The sequence below is a fragment of the Dipteris shenzhenensis genome, chromosome 26, assembly GCF_047967505.1.
Source record: "Dipteris shenzhenensis isolate YYH24624 ecotype China chromosome 26, Dip_SZ_1.0, whole genome shotgun sequence".
NCBI classification, from domain to species: domain Eukaryota; kingdom Viridiplantae; phylum Streptophyta; class Polypodiopsida; order Gleicheniales; family Dipteridaceae; genus Dipteris; species Dipteris shenzhenensis.
The window spans coordinates 3913258-3927340 of NC_141621.1; the positions used below are offsets into that span (position 1 = coordinate 3913258).

At 43.8% G+C, this 14083-nt stretch overlaps 1 protein-coding gene across 1 annotated transcript in view; it reads right to left on the bottom strand.

Annotated features, from left to right (window-relative positions):
- Window positions 1–3155: 3155 nt before the first annotated feature.
- The window catches only part of LOC147884554 (uncharacterized), a 122980-nt gene continuing 112052 nt past the window's right edge, over window positions 3156–14083 (bottom strand). The window contains exon 9 of the mRNA XM_087398007.1: window positions 3156–3227. Coding sequence (XP_087254133.1) covers window positions 3156–3227 — 72 coding nt within the window. The remainder of the gene's footprint in view (window positions 3228–14083) is intronic.

Genomic DNA, 14083 nt, shown 5'->3' on the forward strand with positions numbered 1-14083 from the left:
CGTGTAAAGGTTAACTTGATCCACCACCACCCTCTTTGAAGGCAAGTGACTAGATTACCTCTTGGAGGGAGAATGGAGAGAAGCCTCCTCATGGTATGGAGAGGCTACCAACCTTTCATGAGCTTCCATATTGGGATTAGTTGTTTACAAATCAATCATGTCTTGTATTACTTCAAAAATTTTAAGGCTTCAACATGGGCACACTTGGTCGGTGACAAAGACACAAGATGAGTGTGAGAAGACATGCAAGCCATGGATCGGATGCCTGACTTGTAGCCCCCAATGTGTGGTCCAAAAGTGGTTCTCCCAAAAGCACCATGGATCCTCTCCAAGAGAGAGGAGGCAATAGTCAAGGCGGACATTGCCTCATTTCAAACACCAATGGGACACATGCATTCCTTGAAAGGAGCCTTTTCAAAGGACAATAAGCTTAGTGGCCTTAAGTCCCATGATTGGCACAAGTTTTTATAGGTATTACTAGAACTATGATTGTCCTCATGCTTAGCATAGCTATGATTGTGATGCATTGTTTTAATTTCTTGGATAGTTTTTCCTCCCAATTAAAGTGAAGGGATGCTTATCAAAAGATGTTAGAATAGCTATCTATAAGATCAGTGGAATTGTAAGGTATGCTTACTATCATATCACCTTGACCATATTTCATTTAATTTTGAAGTATTGGTAGAAAATTGTGAATCTTACACCAGGCATGTGAAATAGGTGGATTTCTCAAAAAGAGATATCTATATTAAACAACAATGAGGTGGACTCCACCATCGAAGTTGTGTACTTGCTTGAGAAGCACTTTCCCTCAAGCATTATGATGACTCAAGTGCACTTGCTTATACGCATAGTTGATGAGGTTGCCATTGCAAGAATCGTTCATAGTCATTGGATGTTTTTCCTTAAATGGTTTATGATGACTTTGAAGATATTTGTAATGCAAGGAGCAAGACCCAAAGCAAGAATGACAGAGGGCTAGCTTATGCAAGAGTCAATAGTGTATATCATGGAGTTTCTTGCATCCATGGATCTCAATATGCCACATGCTTTGCATAACTAGTATGTTGTTACCAAGGTTCCCCAAGTAAAAGAAACTGAAAGAAAGATAAGAAAAGAGCAAAGGGAGACATTAAATAAGTTTTGTATCCTCAATAGAAAGGAGATGCAAAAGTGGATTGAGATATGAAGAGGCCAAAGCAAAAAGAGTAAATAAGAGGGCAAGATTTAGAGTCATGCACAGGCAAGTGCTACCATACCACAGGATGTTGGTGTTCTCCCAAAATACATGTCAATGGATTGGCTACAATAGGCTCTTTGTAAAGTCAAAGATGATGGAGAGGTAGTGATTGAGCGAGAGTGAGAGTTTGCACGAGGATGTATGATACATGCAAGCTTCTTACCTTTGACTCAATTAATTTGTTCATGGTCACAATCACTTTAAAATGCTCCCTCATTGTTTTAATGATGTTCTTTTGTAGTACAAAAAGTATAGTGCATTATGGTCATATGGGTGGTATTTTCATGCGGAATGCATCGTTGATTCCAAGCGAGTCACATATGATTGTGGAGTCATGGCCAACTTCATACAAGATAGCCGAGCAAATGCTTCTAATACCAATCTTCCTCTCCTCACAATAAGATTATTTTGGGACCATACACAAAATCTATGAAGTTGATTTTAGACGATTTAGTATTTTCATTCTTGATGTAAACTATCTACAATGGTCCCAATGCTATAGTCAAAAAAAGGCCGTAGTGGTTTCTTTGCCATAGACTCCACCAAACCATATACTTAGAGGGAAAGGGGAAGAGGAAAGAAAGGAGAGGAGTGGGATAACTCATTGTCATCGCATCTCAATCAAATAGAGCCAGGATAGAGCCCAACACAAACCTGGTTGAGAAAATGTTTTGAGCGGACCAAAGACATGCCCCTCCTGAAAGAGAGAGAGAGAGAGAGAGAGCACACTTGATCCATTTGTATGTGTATACTTTCCACATCAAACTTGCTTCCATGATGCACCTAGCAAATAACTTGTGGAATGGACATGAGTGTTTTTGGAGTCCAATTCCACATACAACCACGTTCAAAGTATCTCTCTTACAATGGGGGGCTCATCACCACTAGGAATAAGGCAGCCCATCCAACCCACTATAATCACCTATCAAATGTCAGTAGCAAAGACATTGTCAGGCCTTGGAGAGGGAAATTATTGTATTCCTCTCTTTCCTTACCTCCCTGTCGGTAAGAGGTCTTCTATCCTATTGCAGATGTTGCAACAGCGAGCCTCTCGAGTGCCAACACGATTAGAGGGGACCGGTGGGTCACAGTCAAGCCCACTCCAAGAATTATTTCATAGAGAACTATGCGAGAAGGGTAACGTTCAGCTAAACATGAAATTATCCACCTTAGAGTATCGGGATAATCTTGATACCAATCCTTTTTGCATTACTTGTTGAGTCAATTGCCAAACCTTCCCTCTTGAGGGCTCATGTTTTAGTTGCTAGCTTCTTCCTCCTCTTGCCTATCCTTTATGAAGATGCAATGACCACTTCCCCTCTATTCATCTTCTCTTTCCACTCAATTCCTCTCATTGTACTCTCGACAGTGTGCACATGATATTCTATCATGACTCCTTTCTTAAAATTAGGGTTCAATTGTCTGAACTGCTCACTCACAATTGGTGCATGGTGCTCACTGGCCTCTCACTACTATATGAGCTTCCAATTAAACCATTAGGTTCCCATTTTGGGTTTAATTTTGGTAAAATTCCTTTACCATATAACATGTACTTATCAAATCCATCTACAATGGAGGAAATACTTTTGATAAGTTCATGAAATGTTTCTTTTAGTATACACACCAAATTCCTTGATTTAATCTATTTTCATATAATGCATCATAACCTTCTATAGCAAACACAAGCCAAAGTAGATCAATATTATCGAAATCCATCTATTCATTCATATCACATTGTTTTTGTATTTTTGCCATCATCCAATAGTAACAACTTGTCTATCCATTAAAAAGGAAGCACATTAAATTACAATCAGATTATATTCATTTTCATAAATAGGAAGTCAGTTGGACTACTGACGCAAGTGAGCCTTCTTGGATTTCTTACAAAACTAAAGTCCATCTTTCTCTTGGGTATTCATTGTGCCTTAATACAAGAAGACGGCCTCATCATGACTTCTAGATTCTGCTCTTTCATGCAATCTGAAATCTGCATAAGTTTGACACAAAAGAGAACATAAACTCTATGATTTATAGCTTTGATAAAAATGTGTTTGACAAGGCAGTGTAGAATGAACATTCTCAATAAAATATATAGACTCTCTAATAATGTTTGCACAAGGCCTCAAGGGATGAGACAAAGTACAATACCAAATTTGACTCACTACATTTGGATAACTATGGAATCGGGAGAGAACACAAAGCTCACCTCCTCCATACTTATTATAGGGCATAACTATATTCTAATATTATCATAAGGTAGCCTTTATAACATCAATTTAAGACCGAGACTCTTTGGGTTTGGATTTGAAGTCATTAATAAGTGCTTTCCATCTCAATAAACCACCCATTTTTCTGCTTTGCATGCTTCCTTTACTGAGGTTAGTTCACTATTTCTTTCTTTAAGCTAGATTGGAGTGAGCTCATTAGATATCAAAGTCTTTATATCCCTCAACTTATGTGTTTGTTTGAGTATTAAATGGAAATTTCCTATTTAGTGATCTGGTGAGGAACGGACGGCTTATCACAAATCATCCGCGATAGCATGAGAACCTCTAGCCGCTCCACACGAGCCCACTCCATATCTGACAAGTTTGGCCCCCAGCAAGAGCTGCCATACATTTCCGCTGGGTGGACTAAGGATTCAAAAAGAATCCCCTCGATCCGTGGATCCTTAACGTGCGAGCGGAAACACTGCCTCTCTAGTCTGGCCAATGAAGTGTATCCCTTGCCCAGGCAAGCCTGCATCGCGGGTCTCATAGTGAAGACGGGTCCAGAGAAGACAACCCCAAGATACATGTATGATAAAACTATCTCAACATGTAACCAATCAAACGTGAACTGATCCTAGTGCATGATGGCTCGAGATGTATTGAAGATCATAATCTTAGATTTACCAAGGTTGATCTTCAAATCATGAGACTCACAAAAAAACTGTAGTGCGTCAAGGTGTCTCTAGAGCCTCTCTGCTGAGGAAGACAAAAGTGCCACATCATCTACATATAGCAATATCTGGATCAGAGTGCCAGCAAGAGAGTATCCATCCCCCCTTTGTCTACATCACTGTTTCGAGCTCGTCAATGTAGAGGCCAAGCAGGGTAGGTGATAAAGGAAACCCTTGTTTGACCCCATAGTGCTCATGATCTCCTGTCCACCCAGACCCTCGGGCTCTGATCAAGACTCTCGTAAAGTGCCATGACAAATGATCTCTTGGTCATAACCCAAATCATGTAGGCGTCGGAGGAGGCAGGCTCTTGGGCTATATCAAATGATTTTCGGAAGTCCACAAAGCAAAACTAAATCCTTTGCTTACGTGCCCTTGCCTCCTTAAATCAAGCACTGATGCATAAATCTTGGACATTATAGATGGGGAGAGAGAGAGAGAGAGAGAGAGAGAGAGAGAGAGATTATTAAAGTCTTTGAAAGACCTATGGGTCTATGAGAGACTGAGAAACCTGATATAAGCAAGCAAAGGGTGGATCTACTAATGAGCATCAACACCCATGCAGAAAACAAAAGCTAAATGCTATATAGTCATATCAAAATAATATTCCTCTCCATCATCACTATCATCATAATCATCATTAAATAATTTATCATGTGAATCAGAAGTGAAATATGCTCTAATGTCACGAATATGGTCCACTCTATCTCCCCTCCTCAACAGTGGGGGAGAGAGAGCATAAAATCAGAGATAGAATGCTACTGGCTACGTATGGATGCAATCATGAACTAGCTCCTAGTCATAGTTATATGTCTGACAAGGATGACCGTGACCCTTGTCGGTCACGCTTTCAATCTGAACAAGGAGGGAATGTCCCCAAGTATAATATGTACATCAACTGAATGTCCCAAACTGAACAAGGAGGGAATGTCCCAATCTGAACAAAGAAGGGAATTTCCCAAGCATAACATGTGCATCAACCCTCTGCCTAAGCTATCGTGTGATTGGCTTACGTGAGCTCACTCAGTATCTGAGAGATTTGGTCCACAACAAGGGCTACCATGCATCCCCACTGGTCGGAATAAGGAGTAAAAAAGTAAGCACTTGGTCTGAGGGTCGTGAAAGTATGAGTGGAAGCATTGCCTCTCTAATTTAACAAATGTGGTGTGCCCTCTGCTCAAGCGATCCTGCATTGCCAATATCATGATGAAAATAGGTCCAGAGAAGATAACCCCCAAGTATGTGTATGATGAGACAATCTCGACCGGTGAGCCATCAAAAGAAAACTGCTCCCGATTCATAGCGGCCCAAGATATATTAAAGATCATAACCTTGGTTTTACCAAGGCTGACCTTCAAATCAGGCGACTCATAGAAAGATTATAGTGCATCTAAGTTCCTCTAGAGTCCCTCCCCTAAAGACGATAAGAGTACCACACCATCTGCATATAGCAAGATCTGAATCAGAGTGCCATCAAGACAGCAACCACCTTTCCCTAGTGTTTGCCTAACTGTCTTAAGCTCGTCGATGTAGAGGACAAATAGGGTTGGTGATAAATGATACCCTTGTTTGACCCCAATAGTAGTCAAAATCTCGTCCGTTCATCCAAAGCTTATTTGAATCTCTCGTAAAGTGCATGACAGCCCAAATAATCTCCTAGTCATAACCCAAATCCTACAGCATCTAATGAGGCGAGCTCTTGAAACTATATCAAAGGCTATGCGAAAATCCATAAAGCAACAATAAACCCTCTACTTCCATTGCCCTTGCCTCCTCAATAATACATCTGAGTGTGAGAATGTGATCCATGGTCTCATGATCATATCAAAATTTGGCCTATCCATATACCCTAAGCCCCTGCATCAGAATCAAGCACTGATGCATAAATCTTAGACATGACATGCCCAATCATAATGGTCATGTAGTTTCCTAGGCTCATGGAATCCCCTGTCTTGTGGATGGGTGAGATAGTATTAATAGTCCACGTTAGTCCATTGGGCGTTTCTTTACTTGAAAATAAGAGAGATAGAAATCCATCTTTTGCATCCACGCAGTAGACATATGTATTCAACAAAGAAGTTCCCATAATCACCATGTTAAGGAAGCCCTACTTAATGATGTTGATCTTGAGGGAAGGTGGTAAGGATTCATCTTAATATCACATATTCATATTGTGCATAGCATTAACACACAGAGTGTTGAAACAGACAAGGGTTAAAAACCCTAACCCTAACCATAAAGGGATATTCGTATATTCATTCTTGATGAAGGATGACAAGGTGGATCATATCATAAACAGATCTGAACTTAGATTGGTCAAATATCATTGGGTGGGACAACTATAAGTAACTAGACTCAGAGCCCAGACATGTGGGATTAAGGGATTTGTATTCAATTAATAGAGTATGTAATAACTTGCCTTACACACCTCCTCATTGAATTTTTTGTGATATTATGCAGGATTGAATCCCATCAACATAAATTTTGTGGTTTTACTCGTGTAATTTAGGGTTTGGGATGATCTCTTTCCTTGCCATTTCCTTTTCTTGTTGAGACATGATAATATTGAATTTTATTGTTTTTTAAATGAGATTTTTAAGAGATTATATTAAAAGCAATCAACATTGTTAAACATTTTAGCATTAAAGAAATACGCAATTGCTCTCTACAAATTTGACTTTAAAATCTAGCATTATATCCATTGTGGTGCAAAAAACAAAAAACATATTAACTAGCTATAGATAGTTCTCTTGAGTAAATGTACTACTTACAAGCTTGGCCAATTCTTCCTTAGGTAAATTTCGTGGAGTCTCAGCTACCATTAGTGCTCTTAGCCTCTTATCAATTGTCTATATAAACAATAGGAAATGTAGGTAGAATAAGAAATGAATGTAAGATCATTTGTAAAATCAACATGGAAAAAGAAAAAAAAAGGTTATGTAATACATGTATTATCATTTGCATATTGCAATTAGATTTTGTACTTGCTTTCACTTCTAGAACCTGTAGGCCAAAACCCTCCTCTTTGACTCTTTGGTTCGTCTAGCAGGTATGTATGGCAGCCCTTGTTGGGTGCCAAACAGAGTGGGATCGAGTTGAGAGTGTTCGGGTTGTCAAGTTTCAAGGATGATTTGTAGTAAGCCCCAATCCCAACATCAGATAGTCATGGCTGAGTTCACAACATCCCCATTACATCTCAATGAGGCGTTTTAGGTTATCATGTATCTCTACCGCATTAAACAGTATAGCTCTTGCACCACAGGGTGACGTAGGCTTCCTAGGTTGGCCTTGTCCCATCCATGGGACTAGCGGCATAGGTGACCAAAGGTGTTGGTATGCACGCACATGCAGATCGTTTAAGATCTTGGGACTCCACATAGATGGGTTACCCCCTTCCAGTACAGCATCGGGACTACCTCCATCCCGCTTACATATCACAAGGTGAACTAGGTCATCCGAGAGGATCTCTTATAGTTACACACACTTAGGACCTGGTTAGCACTGGGAGCTCTCCATCAAGCTCTACTTCTATCAAGATCACAGGCTACATATTTTAGCAGGATCCGTTAGGATATACACTCCTTGAGGATATTGATCAGATAGTTCTAGTTTCATCACATATCGTATTGAGAGTGGTCGAGCGGAGGGGAGATGCTTGATGGCCTTCATTCATGAGGTTGTCCGGCACAGGGAGTCTTTGCTCCAAATACGTAAGCGCGATCAAGGTACCCAGTTAGCCTCCTCTCAAAGCATGATCACTGAGTTCTTCCAACCAAATAGCACGACTTATGGAGACAACAGCCGCGACGACCCAAGCCAAAGATACAACATGATCACCAACAGATTGAGGCACAGATCATATTTAGGGGACCTTCCCTCTTTGCTCACTAGGTCGGAGACATGACCCACAGGGGTGACAGTGGCGCCTGTTTGCCCCGCAGAGCCATATTGCCACCACAACAAGCTCACATAGCGGTGCCCCCTTCTCAGGACTGATGCCTTGCCTCGGAGAGTTTTCCTCTCTATGTATTGATACCATTATAGTGATGTTCATGGTTATGGGCTTTTATTTTTTATACTCATCATGACTACTGATGCCCGTCTAGCAGCTCCACCCATCATCAGAGCGTTGTATCGGATTTCTTTTAGTCACATAGACCCTTTGGTCTTCCGAAGACTTTTAATAAATTCTCTCTCTCTCTCTCTCTCTCTCTCTCTCTCTCTCTCCAACTTTTGTGTGCTTCTTTAGAGCTACCTGCTTCTGCTTTCTTTTGATTGGCCTCTCCACCTCCGTCGCTAGCCTCCCTATCACTCAGCCTCCCTGTCGCTCAGCCTCTCCACCTCCGTCGCTAGCCTCCCCGCTCAACCTCTCTGTCACTAGCCTCCCTCTCCCGTCGCTAGCCCCTCCCTCTATTACTCAGCCTCTCCACCTCCGTCGCTCAGCCTCTCCACCTCCCTCGCTCAGCCTCTCTGCCTCAAGCCCCTCCTCACCGCTCAGCCTCTCTCTCTCTCTCTCTCTCTCTCTCTCTCTAGGCCGAGCTGAATAGAAAAAGAGCCATTGGACAAGCAGGCTTCAGGAAGAACCACAGTACAGCTGATCATTTGATTACTTTGAGGGTACTAATGGAAGAAAGCAGGCTAAGAGGACAGCTCCTTTTTTGCTGCTTTATTGATTTTACAAAAGCATTTGACACTGTCCCCAGGAACCATTTGTGGGAAAGATTGGTGCATTTAGAAGTGCCTGATCATCTGAGAATGGCAATCTTCAGAATATATGAGAAAGTAGCATGCCAACTAAAAGGGAATAATGGGCTATCAGCCACATTTTATAGTAACATGGGAGTCAAACAAGGCTGCCCATTATCCCCAACATTGTTTGGTCTATGCATAGACAAGCTGGAAGAGTTAATTCATATGATGCTACAGGGAGAGCAGCCAACGAGTCCCCAAATATGTGGATATACCATTCTACTATTGCTTTATGCAGATGATGTGGTCTTCTTCTCTTACATAGCAGAGAATATGCAGCCGCCGATGCACACCCTCCATAAATTTTGCATGGAGAGTGGTCTAACAGTTAATGTCAATAAGACCAAAATGATGGTAATAAAGACAATACAGCCAGCCAACATCCCAAGCATTATGTATGATAAGAAGGAAATCGAGAGGGTGCAAACTTTCAAATACTTGGGGATAGATGTACCATCTAACCATAGATGGGGAGATTGTGTTCAGAGGGGGATTGATGCAAGATAGGGTAAGTACTACCGCTTTGAAAATGACTGCAGAAACAATGACACCACGAGATGGGATATTAGGCGTGTGCTATTTGATGCGTATGTCATTCAAACACAGTGCTTTACGGTGTGGAGGTATGGCAGCATTTCAGCATCAAAATGGAATGACATTGAGAAATTGCAGAAGTCATTTCTCAAAAGGCATTTAGGAATTAAGTCCACCACACCATACTCAATCATGCTTCTTGAAACTGGTTGCAGACCCATTGAGCTGAGAGCACTGGAAAGAGTCTTCAAATATATAAAGAGGATTCAAGATATGCAAGCACATAGGCTACCAAAGAGAGCATGGGAGGCAAGCAAGAGACCTCAAAAAACAAACAAGAGCAAGATGCTATCATTTGGATGGGGGTATGACATTAAAGGCTGGTTCCAAAGATGGGAAGTTGCTTCTTACCTAGATGCAATGCCAAGGGAAGAGGAGAAAAGGATATTTTCTACAGCCCTTTTAGAAGCACTACACAGTAAATGGCAATCAGCGAAGAAAAGGACCAAATATGAATATTATTATGAGAATATCAACCCCAACTATTGGACCACATACTCTCAGAAAGAGAACAAAGCACACAAATATATATGCACACCTATCTCTCTCAGGGCAAGAAGAAGCATCGCAATCATCCGAACTCGATCACACTCCCTAGAAGTGGAGAAAAAAGCATGGGAAGGAGTATCAAGGGAACAAAGACTCTGCCAGCTATGCAACTTCGATGAAGTGGAAAATGAGGCACATGTTCTTTTGACATGTCCGCAATATGAGCATCTAAGAGAAGATTTCAGCAATGTCACGCACCATCACAATAGTTTGGAGAGCTTGCTTTCCCATCCTCACCTCGCAACCTTGGGCAATTACATTACCAAGGTCCTTGCATACCATGACCAATGTATTACACAGGTAGCAACATGCTAGCTGTCCACTCCACCCTTCTTCAAAGAAGGAGACTTTTTGTAACATTCCATTGGGTCGATTTCAGGCCCCCAGAGGACGATAATAATAGTTTCTTTCTTTCTTTCTTTCTCTCTGCTCACGCTCCCTCGCTCAACCCCCCCTGCTGCTCATGCTCAGCGCTCCCTCGCTCAGTCCCCCCCGCTACCCCCCGCTCCCTCTCTCTCTCCGCTCCCTCGCTCAGCCCCCTGCTGCTCACGCTCAGCGCTCCCTCGCTCAACCCCCGCTGCTCCTTGCTCCCGCTTCCCGCTCCCTCGCTCACGCTCAACCCCTCGCTCTCGCTCCCTCGCCCCTCGCTCACGCTCACGCTCCCTCGTCCCTCGCTCCCCGCTAATCCCTCAACCACCCCTCACTCCGCGCTACCCCCACTCACCCCCTCGCTCCCCTCAGCCACCCCTCGCTCTCCGCTACCCCCTCACTCAGCCACCTCCCTCCCTCCTTTTTCGCTCATCCACCGCCCCCCCGCCCCCCTTCTCTACTCCTCTCCACTTCAAGCTTCCGCCCTACCTCTCCACCACCTCGCACTGGACGTGCCTCCCATTATGGGAGGGAACCGGTGCTCCCGGTCCCGACTGAACACTAAAACTAAGATCTGCACTCGCACCCCAAGAGAAATGGGGGACAAAGCCAAGAAAGACGAAAATAACAACAAAAAAAAGCAAACGACACAACTGAATTTGGAGGATGTGAACACACGTTACAACCGAAGTGGACTCAGAGTAGACAGCAAGGCAAAGGTAGGACCCGCCTCAGCTTCTTCACCCTCTATCTCTACCTCAACCTCAACCTCAACTCCCGCTACAATGTCAGTTTCGTTTTCAGCTCCACCCTCAGCTCCCTCTATCTCTGTCTCTACTTCACTTCAGTCCCCGCTTCACGCCCAGCTCTAGTTCCAGTCTCAGCCCCATCTACATCTACGATCAGTGACATACTCATTCCCATGGCGCCGGTTGTTGTTCCCTTTCCCTCTTCTCCTATTACAGCTCTCACATAGCTTATGACCCCTACTTCGGAGGTGTCATACACTGTGCTGCATTACGTTTCACTCTCCCCTCTCCCTCTCAATCAACCCACCCTCCCACACCCTGTTGGGACTGCCTCATCCATTCCACTGTCATCTCCGTTCCTCACTCAACCACCGTCTAGTTTCCGGACTCAGTCCCACTCTTTCATGCCACAGTGAAACTACCTTGATGGCTTGCTTCAATGAGGTTTCTTTGGATAAACCCTTTCATGAGGCTAGGTTGAGAGAAGGTTTTCAATGTCAACCCCTATTAAAAGTAAAATTTGTATGAAGGATCATAAGGGAATTCTCATAGAGAAGTCTACTCTACATGTGGGTTTCTTCAAAAGCCATCCCATTATGTTACTCACCATTCCTAAATATTCATGTAAAGATTTGTGTATAAAATAGGCATTGCTATAATACTTTGCATATTTCTAAGTGAAACTATGTTTTGTTCCGATCTATTTTTACCATATTTTTGCATAGTTGGAAGCTTTTTTTTTTCCTTCGCTCGGATGCTCGGAAGTATTCGCTCGAAAAATGCTCATCCCCAGATACATAGTTTTCGTGAGCGTGAGATGGAGCTGGCTCACTTCGCACGGGAGCAGGTCCGCTTTAACCAGAGCCGCATCATATAGGAGCAGGCTAGGGCCATTCGGGAGCAGGCGGGTCTTCTTCAGGGACTCAAACAGAATATCATGCAGCTCCGACAGGAGGTCACAGCCATACACATTGCCCCAGGAAGTACCCCGGTGGTCGAGGCACAAATTGCGAGCATGCAATCTGCTATTGAGGAGACTTCCAGATGGGTTGACGTGGTGAAACAGGAACCTGCAAGGGTCACCGTTTCGGCTACCCTCATGGAGCAGCAGCAAAGAGCCAGTAAGGCTCTCAACATCAGAGTACGTGGGATCCCACGCACTGAGGCTACACCGATGGTAGATGCGACTGCGTTCGTGACCGCTACCCTGGGTGTGGCTGAGCACAGGATAGAGAGGGCATGGCGGGTGGGGAGAGATCCCAACTGAGAGCAACCCCTGATCATACGATTTCATGACACTCAGGCACGACTTTCAGCTCTATGACGCAGGTCAGTCCTTTGAGATCAACCAGCGATCTCTATGGATGAGGATCTCACACCTCTACAGGTTGAAAAGAGGCGCTCTTTGCTGCAGCAGCAGGATCAGGCCTGGAAGGAGGGGAAGTGGGCAGTGGTACGAGAGGGATGACTTCTTACAGGCCCCCGTAGGACACCTACCCCCTCCTCTACATAGGGAAGCCGGGTCTATGAGACTCAGATATCCGAGACACTGTCCTGCACCATTTGGAACTGTAATGGTACCTTATGGCCAGAACTAGGAAACTTCTCGAAATCCTATACAGGCCATGACATAGTCTTCTATATAGAGACACATCAGAGTCCAGAGTGCCCTCTTCCAATAGTCAGTGGATATACATGGGAGTCTGCCTACAGAGATGAGACGAGGGGTATAGGAGGAGTTCGAGGTTCAGGTGGAGTTGCAGTCCTTTTCAAATCCACACTTCGGGAGATCATTTCAGTAGAGCAAAGAGATACACATTCCAGATTTCTTTGGATCCGGATACGACACATGGACAGCCAGGATCTGTTTGTCGCCGCAGTTTGCTACGTCCTCCCGGAGACCTCCCACTTTGCCAGAGATATTCGAGGTGATGATGAGACATCCCCATTTGCTACCCTTTATCAGTCCATCGTTGACTTTTCCAGCCGCAGAGAAGTCCTTCTAGTGGGGGACTTCAATGCAAGGACAAGGGCCCGTCAGGTACTACTTCTTGATTTCAGAGATGATTCCACTCTACTGGCAGATGTTGACCTTGAGGAGGCAGGTATGCTACGGGTTTCGGCTGACACGCTAGGTCCATTCTCATCTTATGGGCAGGCCCTATTAGACCTAGGCAGGATACATGATCTCATTATCTATAATGGTCATGACAGATGGCCCGCTTTAGGTGGTTTCACATGCTTTCCACATTGGGGGGGCTCCAGTGTTGTTGATTACATCATGGGATCCCATGTATTCACATCTCGCATTACTAACTTCACTGTAGCACCTCTCCCCCCAGGGGCTGATCATACATACCTTTTCTTTCGCATCTCCACCTCCCTTCGCACAGCACCTTCCACCCCACTTAGTGCTTACTCCACCTACCATGATATACGCTTTGATCGAGATCACTCACCTTCTTACTCTGGCCGTCTGTACATACTTCTCGCTTATATTGACTTCATACCCCTTTTAAAGGATCGTGTTGCCCTTGTCACCCACTCACTACACGAGGCTGCCATTCACGCTTTTTCCCACATCACCCGCTCTGGAACCATACCCTGTAATAGTTGGTACGATGATGAGTGTAAGGCCTTACGCCGTCAACTCAAATTCAAAACCAAAAACAGTCTTCTTCCGAGCGCACCAGATACGCTACGTGAATACCGTAGACTAGTACGGAGAAAGAAACTAGACTTCGTTCATCGAAACGAGGAGGAGCTACTAAACATTTTGTTTAGTAACAACTCTAAGGACTTCTGGTGGATATTTCTAGAAGGACGGTTCCCTCCGCCACTCACTGACACCCAGATCTGGTTTGATTATGCACGCACACTTTATGACATCCC